The sequence below is a fragment of the Filicampus tigris genome, chromosome 7 (assembly GCF_054856515.1).
Source record: "Filicampus tigris isolate MCC_2025a chromosome 7, RoL_Ftig_1.0, whole genome shotgun sequence".
In the NCBI taxonomy this organism is placed as follows: domain Eukaryota; kingdom Metazoa; phylum Chordata; class Actinopteri; order Syngnathiformes; family Syngnathidae; genus Filicampus; species Filicampus tigris.
The window spans coordinates 23,082,320-23,097,242 of NC_141223.1; the positions used below are offsets into that span (position 1 = coordinate 23,082,320).

Sequence of the window (14,923 nt, forward strand, 5' to 3'; positions counted from 1 at the left end):
AGTTAGTTTCTTTGTGTTTGAGGGTATGTGCAGGGGGCAGAGGGTACGTGGCTTAAAAAGTTTGGGATCTGCTCAGCTATGTCATGCAAGAATGTAGATTTTTAGACGCATTTGACCGCAGTCGACAGAAAAGTAAAACAGCTGTCAGTGGTAGCAATTAAAGTCATGAATTCATGTAGTATCCTATCCATTTAGTTCTCAACTACTTATGTTCATGATATTCTGCATTAAAGTCACTTCCACCATGATAAGCGCCTCACCTGTGTTAGTTGTTCTGCAGAAAGAGCGCACATACCAGCTGCAGCCCCCGACATGAGATATTTAGTTTCGGGGAAAACTTAACAAGGAGACAAAGGGGGGCTTGTTAGCCTCGTCTTCCTTTTGTAACTTGTCCTGAAACCCGGTCTGGGATAATCGGCCAAATGTGCAACAGAAACCCTCACAAAGACTTCATTGATCACCTGGTCCCCGTAACCCCCCACCACATCACACCCCCCACCTCAATGGGACTCTGTAAAATAATAGTAAATGTAAAAGCCTTTCAGTCCAAATGTGCCAGTGAGTAGGACAATAAAAAGATATCAAATTAATTGTACATAATTGTTTTTGGCTTTGTGTTTTTGACTTTCAAGCTGATGCACAAATGAAGGCAAATGAACCATTTATGATGCGTCTTTGTAATTTAAAAATTAAAAATTGGATTCATTACTTGGTGAAGTTGATTGTTGAATTCAACAAATTTTGCAGCCCTATTATTGAGTGACCTAGTTAGTGCACTCTAAACAAACAAAAGTGGCCTACTTGGCTTTTTTTGGAGTTGTTGTTTTGTGAACTAAACACGCTTTAGTTACATGATAAGGTTAATCACCATACAGGTTTGTTTCCAAAAAATACGGGACAATTCATCACTTAAAGGGAATGTATTACGAATGTACTTTTTAATTGCTTGTATATAGATAGTTAGGCCTCTAGATTACACAAAAACCTTTTGACCACTCACAGTAGAGATTTTTTTTTTCCAAAAGACCCTCTAATCTTAATGTCAACTATACATAACTACAGTACAATGTGTAGCCCTGAATGCCAGAGGAATAAAAAAGTTAACTATTATTGAGGAAAAAAAATCATAAGGCTCTATTTTCATGGCACACATGCACTCAGGCGTAAAAACTGGCAGATGTTGATTTTTGTGCAAGTGTTTGCCTCATTTTGTGTGTTTGGGAATTTGGCAGACTGTGCTGGAGATTCCGGCGGACCGTGGCATTTTCTTTTACATGCTTTCGGCGCACCCAAAAATTGGGTGGCCGAAAGTAGAATAGACCTTAGAACAGCTAAAAGCAGGTCTAAGTTGTGGCGCTGGTAGTGTAACATGATTTTGGTGAATTTGATCGAGGTACAGATTCAGTTTCAGAGTCATCGTATTTCATTCATGAATACAGCATCGTGCATTGAAGTGAATCATTTTAGAAATCAATTCATTGAATACATTATTATTATAATCTTTAATATATTTTTATAATCGCCCCCCCTGGCCGCAGCACATCTAACGGAGGGAGGGGGGGCAGATAGGTCACACATGGTCATGAATGACCCTGGTGAAGGTGGTCTCCAAGTGCCCACTTTACAAATGTGATCTATGGTCGCCCTGGCCAAATTTACATCACCCCAAGTGGAGATCTTCTTGCAGTTCAGTGCATCGATCTCTTTCATGGACTCCAGCCATGTAGACTGTGCAGCCATCCTGGACTGAATTTAAAGAGAATGACAGGAGCCGATTCCATTGGCCAGGAGAAAGTCGGCTGCGTTCACGCTCACAATGGCACAAACACCTCTTCTAACTGCGTGTGAAAACACCAAACAAAAGACAGCTATACTAATGCACAAAGACTGCACTTCGCCCTAGACTTGCGCTGGGGACGGAAATGATGGAATAACAAATGCATTTTTTTCAGAGAAAAGAGTTGTAATCTTATGAGAATAAAGTTGTATTTTTCAAAATAAAGTCGTAATCAAATAATCCACCACTATTCGTAGAGAATAGGGACCGAGCCTTGCCAAGAAGAGTGAAAAACGTAATTGAAGCTTAAAGGCCTAGATAGACCAAAAAGACGCTGGCCAACAGTGGCAGACGCTTAGCCCCTGTGGCGTCCGGCCGGCTGTCGGCACGTCACGCTGGAGGAATACACCGCAACGCCAGACAGCGACGCTGACCATTAAAGTACCTTCTGCGCTTGCATAAGATGTAATACCCCTCCATACCATCGGAGGCGGTAGTCACCATTTCTCATGGTTAGAAAAGATGTTGGCCGGGGGCTGATTATAACAACGTAAACAATGCATTCAGCTCTATTCTTCGCTCACGATGAACGCCCACGCGAAGTAAACCATCATGTTCTTGACACGGTATTGTGAAATAATTACATTGTCAACCCTTGCTTTTCTAAGAAGATTATGGCAGCGGAGGTGTGCTCGCTGTTTTTCCACATTTGCCACTTCCCGTTGGTGCTCCGAGGGCTGATTTGCTAGCTAACAGCCAATGAGAGCGACCAAATGTTACGACTGGCGACACCGATTCAACATGCGTAACCGCCCCCAAGACGCTTACAGACAGGTTACGACACTACGACGGTGGCCACTACACCAAACAGACGGCGCATTCAGACGCCACGACGCTTCACGACCTCTGACGTCGGTTTGGTCTTTCAGGGCCTTAAAAAGTTGTATGATTGCCCACATTAATAATTCAAACCATAAAATGTACATTTATGGCATTAATGTAACATAAACTATGATACCAAAACCGGTGAATAGAATTTCCAACATGTGATATTACACTTAAAAATAAATAACTTACAAATGAGAGAAAAAAATGCACCACCAAAAACAAACATGAAGCAAAGACTCTCTGTTAAGAACCCTGGCTAAGCTTAGCTCGTCCCCAACATACAAATCTTCCATGAAACCAATGTGCTACAATGCTATTAGATAGGGCTTTGGCGCCATCTTGTGCCATCTAACTAGACTTCAGAAAAAGAGCAAAGAGGCCAAAATGAAGAAACAGGAAGTAGACACACTTTATTTCTTTAGTGGGCAACAAAAAAAATGTATTGGGCCAGATCTGGCCACAGGCCTTGAGTTTGACACCTGTTAACCAGTGGTGGGTTTGCACATATGACATTAATTCGCAGTCTGGACATGGAGGGGTGAAGATTTGCCAATCTTGAGGGAGTCTCAGAGTCTCCAGAAGTCTCCAATAACTCCACAAAAAGTCACTCTTTTGTTGCTTATCACATTTTAAAATAAATGAATGAAGTCACTCAAGGGGTCACAAAAAAGGCAGAGCAATAAAAGTCTGGTAACAGTTCATATAGAACAAGGCACATAAAATAGTCTGAGGGCAAATAAACCTTTAAAAACACTATGACCTTCAAAACAAGGACACTGATAAGACCCCCCACTTCCCCCACCCACCGCCTGGCACCATTGTGCACACAGGTAATTGTCTATTTACTTCCTGACAAGAATTGTGTGTACATTCAAAGTTTTTCACCGAGGAAGAAATTTCCTTAAAGGTGAGGTCACACTGACAGGTCACTTCATTAAACACACAAATGTAATGAGAGTCAATGAAAGAGCTAAATCAATTCTCCCAGTAAAGAAAATAATGCTCGGACTGGCATGTACATGCCTGTTGAACTAGTGGTGCAACAATTAATGGATTATCAAATTAATCAATATTTATTTTTGAGAATCCATAAACCATTTAGAAACCTTGCTTGATTTAAAATTGTCTCAATCCTTGAAATTTCAGCCTCTCAACAGTATTCTATGAATCCTGTAGTCTTCCATGAAAAAAAACTTTGTGTTGAATCAAAATAAAACATTTGCAAACATCAGCTTTTACTTTGGAAAACAATCATCAACATTTTTGCAGATTTTCTGACATGTTACGGACCAAATCAGTAACTGAATGAATATTAATTTTATGTGTTTGTGCATTTTTTGCACTGTCAATTTGAAATAATGTCCTGTTTTGAAAAAAAAAATAAAAAAATCGCATTCATCGATTCATCAACAAAATAATTGGCTGATTAATGGATTATTAATGTTATTGTTAGTTACAGTCCTATGTCACATATAAAACAAATAATTACATGTTGTGTCTTTTAGATAACTCCATAGCCCTGCCTCACGGGAGTCTGCTTAGGTTAATGCTAACATACTGAAAACGGTATTTACATGCTAGCGGTTAGCATAGAAAGTCAATATTTTAGACATTTTTAAGCAATTTATATTTCAACAGGAGTAATACATTTAGACAGATCATAGAACATTACTCACAGGCATACGTTATTCATCTTCTACAAAAGAAAAGACTAATATTACACTCTTTTATTGAATCACTCACAGTAGCGGTATTAGAAGACTGTATTACACTGTACTTCCTCCTGGTGGTCAGGCACAGGAATTGCTCCATTAAATGATGATGATTCTTTACACTCAATTACGTATGTTATTCATAATCTACAATATTGTAGAGTGCTATTTTTCCACAATTTTTGTGGCTGGAACGGATTCATGACATTTACATATACATAAGCGTTCACATTCAAATCGAATTTCAAGGCAGCACAGTATTTCCTGTGGACAAAATACCTTCCAAATCCGAGGTAGAATGGCTTGTGTTGACCCATAGATGTTCTACTAGCTAAAAAAGGGGAAGTTGGCGTACCAGACCCCCGCGGGTGCTGATATTCAGTTTCAATCATTCATCGGCAGGTTTTTGACCACCTCTGTTATTCTTTAACCGCTCCAGATCTGAGATAGCCACTTTGTGTGTACTCTCCCCTCCACCAAAACAGGTGGGAGCGCTACCGAGGAGTTAAATGATTAAGCCGAGGCCGTTTTCCTAAGCCATAGCTGCTTTTTTTTTTTTTTTTTTTTTTTTTTTGGGACGCTCCACCACAGAGCCTGACAGTTTGAATTTTGAGACTCCACCTTCTACTGCCTATATGAGCGAGCGGGCCCATTGACAGCACAACGAGAAGACAACGAGAAGACATGCCATCGGCGGGACTGGAGATACTCGGAGTGGTGCTGGCTGTCCTGGGATGGATCCTGGGCCTGACGTCGTGCGTTCTGCCCATGTGGAGAGTGTCAGCCTTCATCGGGGTCAACATTGTCACGGCGCAGACCATCTGGGAGGGTATCTGGATGAACTGCGTGGTGCAAAGCACGGGCCAGATGCAGTGTAAGATCCATGACTCCATGCTGGCCCTCAGCGGCGATCTGCAGGCCGCCCGGGCTCTCACCGTCATCGCCATCGTGGTGGGCCTGGTGGGCATCCTGGTGGCCATGATGGGGGCCAAGTGCACCAACTGCGTGGAGGAGGAGCGGGCCAAAGCTCGGGTGATGATCGGGGCCGGGGCGGCGTTCATCCTGGCATCCGTGACCCAGCTCATCCCGGTGTCATGGTCGGCCAACGCCATCATCATGGAGTTCTATAATCCCGTCATCCCCGACGCCCAGAAAAGGGAGATTGGTGCGGCTCTGTACGCCGGCTGGGCCGCCGCTGCCTTCCTGCTCCTCGGCGGGGGCATCCTGTGTTCCAGCTGCCCCCCTCAGCCCGAGAAGAGGTACGGGCCACCGTCAAAGATCATATACCCGCCCAGCAGATCCATCCCCCCGAGTGGCTATGAGCAGAGAAACTACGTCTAATGCGGCTTTTAATGGACGGTCTTGAACTTTGTAGATTTGACTGTGTTCCAAACCTGGCTAAATTTATGGAACATTTTTGAGTTTTTTTGAGTATCGTTACTTGGTATCGGTAATTTCTCATAATGTAAGTACTTCTACATGCAGTCAGTCTGAAAAAAGTGGGATTGCTGCATCCCTAGTTTAAACTACTGTTAAAAAATTTTATGAACATCTCTGGGTAACGTCAATTTTAGCAACAGTTTTTTGCTACTGGCGGAAGGGTTTGGTCCCACAGACAATTTTCTTAATACAAATTCACCGTTTTGATATCAAACTAAAAAAAAAAAAAAAGTAATGTACACTACTATTATTTTGTATTAAAGATTTGTTTGGATGGTGGGACGGCTGAATCTTCATTAATGACTTTTTTACAATGTGAACACTGTACAAAAATATGCACTGGTACAATGGGTCTGAGTTTGGACTTGAGTCTTTAGCTGTGCCTGCATTTTACATCTTCCTTTCAAAGCATTTGGAGACAACTAAATTCTTCCAACTTTGTACTAACAGTTTGTGTAAGGGTATTGTCTCTTCCGTAACTTGACCAAAGCCTCTACTCAATCATTGTTTTTAAGTTCAAAACTTGTTTCTGGAATGTGAACGGTATTTTTCGTACAGACTGAGGGCTCTTCACAAGTACATCCAGGTGAACGGAGGCGTCTACAGCATCAGAGCAGCCGTCTACCGGGCTGTTTGCTCCCAGATAAGAAATATGTCCATCTGCTTTGTCAGCTCCTAAACAAAGGACTTGCTTCATGGTTGAGAAAAGGGAAGGGGGTGAGGGGAGGACAGAAGGCAGTCGTTTGGTGGTGGTGGTGGTGGTGGTAGGGAGGGGACTCCATTTCTAGAGAGACGGTCACTCGGCCAAAGAATTCCAAGGGCATCCCGCAGACAGACAGTGATTAAAGGCCATCAAACACTGTTTGCTGGCATGTGAATGCTTTAAGAGTGACCGGGGCAAGTTGAGAAAGTTCCAGAGTCCTTGCCTTTAACCTCCCTGTGTGAGTTGAAAATAAACAACAACTCACGCTGTATGCATTCTAACCCAAGCTTCTGTAAATGTCTTCAATGTGCATATGACATTTATTCCCTAAATCCAAAACTAAATTGACAATAAAGCTTCCTTCCTTTTGAAATCCACATTGGACATCCTTCCTTTTTCATTGCTAACCAATCAAATGCTCCCTAGGTGATCACATGTACTCATGAGGCCTTCGGCAGTGACTTACTCAATCACAATATTTCAATAAGTTGGGACTGAGTCCTTAGCCAAATCTGAATCTTAAGGCCTAGATAGATACACCAATCCGCTGTCGGAGGTAAGGAAGCGTCGGGGCGGCGGACTGCGCCGTCTGATTGGTGCAGTGACCGCCGTCGGAGCCCGTCAGGAAGCGTCTGGTGAGCGTTTCAGCATATTGAATCGGCGTCGTGACATTTGGTCACTCTGATTGGTTGTTAGCTAGCAAATCAGCGCACGGAGCATGAACGGGAAGTGACAAATGCGGATAAACAGTGAGCACGCCTTTGGTGCCTTAATCTTCTTACAAATACAAGAGCGAGGGTTGATAATGGGAGTATTTCACGACACTGTGTCAAGAATGTGATGGTTTACTTTGCGTGGGAGTTCATCGTGAGCGAAGAATATAGCTGAATGCATTGTTTACGTTTTTATAATCCGCCCTCGGCCAATAGCTTTCCGGTTGGCATTTTCTAACCATGAGGAATGGTGACTACCGCCGCCGATGCTATGGAGGGGTATTACATCTCACGCATGCCTAGAAGGTACTTTAATGGTCAGCGTCGCTGTCCGTCGTTGCAGTGTAGGCTACAGAATTTTTTCAGCGTGACGTGCCGACAGTCTGCCTGACGCCACAGGTAAGCGTCGGTCACGGTTGGCCAACGTCGGATTGGTCTGTCTTAATCGTTGTGTTCAACAACTGCAAGTTTGCAACTTTGAGGGGATAGTTCAAGACGCTTAACTTGGAAGTTACAACTGAACACCAGCACCGTACGATTTCAACCAAAACCCAGACAAAAGGGTGTTGAGAAGTGGGCTGTTAGGAATCATTTTTTGGCACCCATTGCAATGGAAAGGCGGACAAATAATTTGCGAAACGAAACAAACTGTCGGAGTGTACTGTATCGCAACTTTCTTTGCCGACCCTAAAGGTCCATCCCACTAAGTGCAATTTGAGAACCACTGCCCTAAAGATGACTGTATAAAAAGCCCAGTGATGAAACCTGTGATTTTCAGCTTTAAACCATCCAATATGCTATTAGCCAAAGTGTTATCCGCCTTCCACACTTGCCTAAGTGATAAAAGGCCTCATTGTGGCCCATTGTGAAAGCCGAGCGCGGAGTCTCTTCTTCTCCGCGTCTTTCCTCCCCCCTTGTGCGCTGATGTCAGCTCCTCCAAGGACTCCTCCCATCCACCTGACCCTACTTTATAAAGCACAGTGCTCCCGTCAAGGCTGCATACACACGGCCCCAGCTTCCTCAAGAGTTTCTCCGGCGTGACGTTGGTGGAAGAGCCTGCAGGATGTCCGTCGGCCTGGAGTTGCTGGGCATCTCCCTGTGCATCCTGGGATGGATCATCGGCATCGTGGCCTGCGCCCTGCCCATGTGGCGGGTGACGGCGTTCATCGGCAGCAACATCGTGACGGCGCAGATCATCTGGGAGGGCCTGTGGATGAACTGCGTGGTGCAGAGTACGGGCCAGATGCAGTGCAAGGTCTACGACTCCATGCTGGCCCTGTCGCACGACCTGCAGGCCGCCCGCGCCCTCACCGTCATTTCCATCCTGCTCGCCATCATGGCCGTGTTGATCGCCATCACCGGCGCCAAGTGTACCAACTGCATCGAAGAGGAGGCCTCCAAAGCCAAGGTGATGATCGTCTCCGGGGTTTTCTTCATCGTGTCGGGCGTCATGCAGCTCATTCCCGTCTCCTGGTCGGCCAACACCATCATCCGGGACTTCTACAACCCCTTGGTGACTGACGCCCAGAGGCGGGAACTGGGCGCCGCGCTCTACATCGGATGGGCGGCCGCCGCCCTGCTCATCCTGGGCGGCGGACTGCTCTGCTGCTCGTGCCCGCCAAGCGAGGCCCGCTACAACAATTCCCGAATGGCGTACTCGGCCTCCAGGTCGGCAGGGGGCCAGGGGATGGAGAGGAAAGACTACGTGTGAGCGAGGACGTGGACACAAAGACTGGAAGGCCGTCGCCGCCAGGAGATGATGGAAAATTCATACAATCGTCGCTTTTCTGTACATTTTTAATCGAACTGTAAGTCTCACATGTGACTTGCTTAACACTCACTAATGACTGATTAGACAAAAGTTTCCCAAAGCCTATTGAGCCAATACTCATATTTTAGAAAAATCTCATCGCACATCACTCGACATTAATAGACAAGAGCAGCATTGAGATGGAATTAAAGGAAAATTTAAAATGAATCCAAGCAACTTTTTTTTCAGTCAAAAGAAGTACTTACATAAAATGATGACTAACCAGGCCAATTGTACCTTCTGACATCACCACTGTAAAAAAAAGAAAACAAAAGAAAAAAAAGTGTATTTTTGGGGGCTAATACTGCAATTTAAGTTGGAAAAACTTTCAAATTTAAATTATCGACATTTATGGCAACAATGTTATTTAGCATAACAAAGCAAGGAAGTTGTTTTAAGAGTTCCATCCATCCATCCATCCATTGTTTTTACCTATAGCTTAAAGTTTGGGGACGATTAGTTCTGCAAACTCTTATTTGTTGAAAATGTGGGAAAGCTAATTTTCACACTAACAAAACTTAAACATTGCTGAATTGCCCAATTTAAAATTTTATCGAAGTTTGCTGCCTTGGAATTTTGAGTTCACTCAACTTTTTTTTTTTTTTTTACAGAATGGTTGAAGAGCATTTAATTGTTTTGCCTGTGACTACACGTTGCTGGAACCTAACACAGTTTTGTCAGCATCAATTTTGAGTCTTCAGTAAACCTGTAAATTCCCGTTTTTTTCTTTGAGACTCGACAACGATTTTGAGTCTTCAATGAACCGAACATCAATTTGGAATATCCACTAATCTAACCTCCATGTTTTCGTAAATTTTGAGGGCAATTTTGAGTCTTTGGTGCAATTTTTCCCAACTTTTATTGAGCCAAGGCACATTACATTTGAAAATTGGACGGCGCCCCACCAAACAAAAATGTACAGTATACTGATTCCTCAGTGTGAAACGTGGGCCTGTTTAATTGAACATGAAGCTATTAATTCTGATGTAAAAAAGGCAACAGTTGGAAACACAGATTAATTGTACCTTCTGCCATATAGTGGAAGAGCATTTCATAGCTCTGTATGTCACTATATGTCACTGGCATAGACAGATAGATGAACAAAGATACATTCTTTGCTTTAAATAAATAATTTTTGCACCATTCTGGCAGGCAATTTGTCCTGAAATTGCTTTCTTCTTCACTTTTAAGTTTAACACATTTTCTTTCCAGTAAATTGCTTCTTAACATAAATTGAATAATAGTTGTACGTTTAAATATTTGTGTGCCACAATTTTCCATGACTTCTGATTTCATATTAATTTTGCTGTGAACATTATATTTAACAATTAATTGCAGGGACAATTATGTATGTATGATGAGGTGACGATACTGTACATGACATTTTTTTTACAGTCATAACAACCCTATTGCGTATATTTGTGGCTATGGGGGGGAGTTTTTGTTTGATTAAATCCCATCTCGTGGAGGAGCATTTAACTGTTTTGCCTGTCACTATACATCGCTGGCGTAGATAGATCAGCAAAGATACATTAATCGCCATTTTCGCCTGTAGAAACAATCGGCACAGGCAGGACTGTCGCTGCATTCGTGCTGAATATTGTGATCCAGAAGCCACAATGTCTCCTTAAATTTCCGGGACGCGTTCCAAGACAACTTGAAATAATCCAAAGGGGTTATCAACAAGGCAGTGTTTAATAAACAAGTCTGTAAAAGCATCATCAATCTAATCTCATCCCACATGTACTGTGATACAACATGCACTGTTGTCCATACCACAACAATGTCTACCATGTTGCTTTGTTTGTGCTTGTATCTTGTGACAATAAACAAACTCATGTTTTAAGTAAGGTAATATCCTTCTGTTCTTAATTTTTACCATGACGTCTGACATTCAATACTGTGCCATGGAATCGGTTAACAGTTGCCGGTGTACCCACAGAGACCTTTAGTTTTATGTGGTGATAAATCATGGGAGAACTACTCAAATAAAGCCTTTTCATACACCAGAGGCGCGATCGTTTGTGGAATGAGTAATAAAATTGTGCACTCAAGTCAAAAGTATAGGCACTAAAGTAAAAGTTAAAGGTGAACCATTTAACACTGGAAAAAGTTCCTTTTTAATGACACGATCCTGTGTACTTCTACTAAAGAAAAGCCTGAAACTGGATATCATGGAAGCAATACCTTTACAAATGCAAAATGCAATAATGAACACACGGACTAATATGGATAAAACTGAGTGGTAGATCCTGTAATAGAAAAGAAGACAAAGGCAATAACCACTGTAACAGTTTCCATGTGCTTTTTTTTTTCAAATTACAATAGATTAAATAAAACCTTAAAATACAGATATTCTACTTTAAAAAGTTTACAGTAACACAAGTAAATGTAATCCATTACTTTCCGCTGGTGCTAAATGCTCAGTTTTGATTGATATAGAGGTATTATTAGTCTAGGAGGGTTAAGATAGCCGCAGGGGTGGGCAACTCCGATCCTCGAGGGCCACGGTCCTACATGTTTCCCACCTCCAACACACCTGAGTCGATAGAGGAGGGAAACATCTTAAACGTGCAGGACAGCGGCCCTCGTAAAGCAGAGTTGCCCGCACCTGAGTTTCAGGGTCAAATGATTAGAAACAGCTCACTGTGTGATACAACCACAATAATGAAGATATTCTCAACCCTCCTGTTTAGTTTGTGTCTCAGGAACAGCGGTAATATTCCTGTGTCATTTTTTCCAGGGCATGTTTAACTATTTTAAAGAGCCAGAAAAAAAATGCCTTAATACAAAAAAAACCGAAATATCAAATTTAACTTGATTAGTCACCATTGTCAATACACAGTCGATGATCTCATGAGATTTGGTCCCTTAAAGTGGCCTGTGAGCTTTTATGTGGTTGGAGCCAGCGTGTCACACCCAACAAGTGTCACGATTCTAAAATATTGATGGACGACTGATAGGCAAGTGTGTCAAGTTACGCCCGTGTATCGGTGTCGCCGTCGACAAAGACTCAGTGTGACGTGGCCTCTGTAATTAAAGCTACGTTGTGACAACATCAGCATTACAGAGCCAAGAAACCGCGTCCATCAAGTACTATTGAAATGATAGTAACTACAAAAGGTGTACTGTGTGAATGCTGATAATGCTGAAGTGAAATGCTGTGGCATTGATTCAATTGTTGAAATGTAAAAGCTCAACGTTGCAATGGTCTAACTCAGAAAAGAACGGTGGAAGTAGGAGTTCACGATGTAAAATAAATCTTAATTTGGGAAATTTATTGTGAGAATGTGGGAATGTGAAGGAACATGATAAAAACTCCCCAAAATGTCCATTTCGATGGTGAAATTGTTTTTATTGGTTGAGAAATGTGGAAGGAGAAATCCAATGCATACTTTATGTAAAATAAGTCTTAAAGTGGAAGTCAACGCAGACATTGTGTTCCATGCAAGACCACTAGTTGAAACAGGGCATTCTGATAAATATTGCATTTGTGGAGTAAGTGTTAATCCACTCGTTTTTAGCTATTTCCGGGGGCGGCCATTTTGTCTTCTGTCGACTGAAAATGACATCACAACTGCTCACAACGACCAATCACGGCTCAGATTCAGAAAACAGGTCAGCCGTGATTGGTTGTTGTGAGCAGTTGTGATGTCATTTTCAGTCATATCAGCCATCAGCCCCAGTGATTGCTAAAAACAAGTGCATTTTGCTGCTTAACTTATATGCCACAAATTAATGCAAAATTAATCAAAATGCCGTATTTCAACTAGTGGGCCTGCTGGGAACATATTCTTGAAAAAAATATGATTGGATTGACTTCTGCTTTAATTTGTGAATTTCACAGTGAAAATGTTCCCACATTTGGGAAATGTGATAAGATAGTTCTGTGGTCTGAATTGATGAAGAAATGTGTAAGAATGGTGCCAATATGTTAAATGCATTCATTTGACAATGGTTACATGGAAAATGTGGAACAATGAAAAATGTGGGAAACCTGGACGTGTGAACATTTCTTCTCAGGATGTCCTGAATGAGTTGAACAACTGAGCAAAACCCATTCATTTCAATGGGATTTTTGTTTTCAAACTGGAATGGTTTGAACCGGTTGAAAAATGTGGAAGGAGAAGGATTAAAAAAAGGGTCCGAATAATGCAAATAATTTTGATGCAGAATATTATGTTTGAATGCTCCTTAGCCTGATTTAAACAGTTTTCAGATGGAAATGTACGGTAAATTATTATAATATTAAATCAAGCATTATTTTTCCCCCTTTTTTATTAAATTGTATGTGGTGAGAATATGATGCCCAAAGTGAAACAATGGGAATAGCTTGCACAGAAACATGACATAGCGTGTTTCATTTCCTGTTCTTTTGCCTTGTATAGTTTGTGTTTGTTGTGTGTGCGTGTGTGTGTGTGTGTTGGGGGGGTGTTGCGTGTGTGTTTGTGATCCACTGACTCGAGTCGGACCTTCAGGCATGTTTAACCAGCGTTGAGGTAATCATTGACTCTCACTGCACAAAAGGCAATTAATTCCCAACGGATTTCAACAGTGCCATTCCATTACACGCATTTCAAGCATTATATTTGTTGTTTAATTATACTGTAAGTATTAAATGTACTGTACTGATGTACAAACAGTGAGTGTGTGTTGTAGTCATTTTAGACCAGGCTCCTGTCACATTAGACTGGCTCTAAGCAAAGGAGGCTGCTGACAAGTGGTCACATGACCGAAACTGGGGAATGTGAAGGGCAGAGAGGTTGCCTGGCACCTGAAGTTGGAATGAAAAGGAAAGCCCCCTGACCCCCTCCCCCAACTCCAACTGCCAGTGAAAATACACAAGCGCACTATGTCTTCTCATGGGGACTCAATAAACGTTCTCTTCTACAACAGCGAGAATGCTACTTAAAGCAACTGTAGCCACAAATCTTGTTTCGCCATAGTAGTCGACTTAGCTTAATGCTAACAAACAAGGCAAAACGCCAAAGCTGGGCTAATGAATACTAAAGGTGTTGCGGTGTTACAGCCCTTTAAGCAACGGATATTTGAACATAAACATGGTAGCAACACACATAGCAAGATAATATATAATAAGACTCAAAGGCAAATATTCTTTATTTTCTGTGAAGAACTAATATGCCTGTGGCACACTGACTAGTGACTATCTCCATGTATACCTGTATGACCACCACATGGCCAAGGCTTTCACATATGAGCAGCAGCTCCAAATCCATTGAACTGAAGAAATAAATATAGCAAAAACGAATTCTTAATCTATTTAGTTGTTATTACTGTCCAATATTAAAGTGTGCTAATTTTCTTATTTCAAAAAATACATTACAAAAATTTGACTGCTGCTCATTGAATTGATTTTCAAAATATCTATAACAATGTGTGATTCTCAATCTGCTTTTCTGACATTAATTAAGGGTGCTCCACAAGGCTCGATGCTAGGTCCTGTCCCATTCACTGACTATCAATAAGATCAGATTCTCCATAACAGACTGCAACGGTCATCTTTACACAGATGAAAGAGTACTGTATTGCTCTTTCAACACTGCAAACATTGCTATTAAAATCTTCCAGCAAGCCTTTGGTAGACTACAACAATCACTTCTGAGCCTGAAACCTCAATGTAGATAGGACCAAACACATGATTTTCTCAAAGGCAAGAATAATTAGAAAACAATCATCAGTCCACCAACACGCAAACAGGACACAGTATTACAAGATTCATACAACACAAATATCTGGGCATCTGGTTAGATAAGAACAATTCAAAATTCACATCGATACACTCATGAGGAAACAAAACAAATTTCGCCCTGCTGTGTAGGAAACAGCTGGTGTAAGCATTATCAATAGACATGCCTCTGT

The 14,923-nt window shown here is 41.9% G+C and overlaps 2 protein-coding genes across 2 annotated transcripts; both read left to right on the plus strand.

Annotated features, from left to right (window-relative positions):
- The first annotated feature begins 4,931 nt into the window (after positions 1-4,931).
- LOC147145193 (claudin-4-like) lies at positions 4,932-6,096 on the plus strand. The gene has a single exon (XM_086035568.1). The coding sequence runs from the start codon at positions 5,062-5,064 to the stop codon at positions 5,716-5,718; it is 657 nt and encodes a 218-aa protein (XP_085891694.1). The 5' UTR covers positions 4,932-5,061; the 3' UTR covers positions 5,719-6,096.
- A 1,531-nt stretch (positions 6,097-7,627) lies between these two features.
- Positions 7,628-10,893, plus strand: LOC147145194 (claudin-3-like). Its single transcript, XM_086035569.1, has one exon. It carries the CDS (start codon positions 8,297-8,299, stop codon positions 8,942-8,944), a length of 648 nt encoding a protein of 215 aa, XP_085891695.1. The 5' UTR covers positions 7,628-8,296; the 3' UTR covers positions 8,945-10,893.
- The last annotated feature ends 4,030 nt before the right edge of the window (positions 10,894-14,923 follow it).

Coding starts and splice junctions, on each gene's coding strand:
- LOC147145194 (XM_086035569.1), top strand. CDS start 8,297: ATGTCCGTCGGCCTGGAGTTGCTGGGCATCTCCCTGTGCATCCTGGGA.
- LOC147145193 (XM_086035568.1), top strand. CDS start 5,062: ATGCCATCGGCGGGACTGGAGATACTCGGAGTGGTGCTGGCTGTCCTG.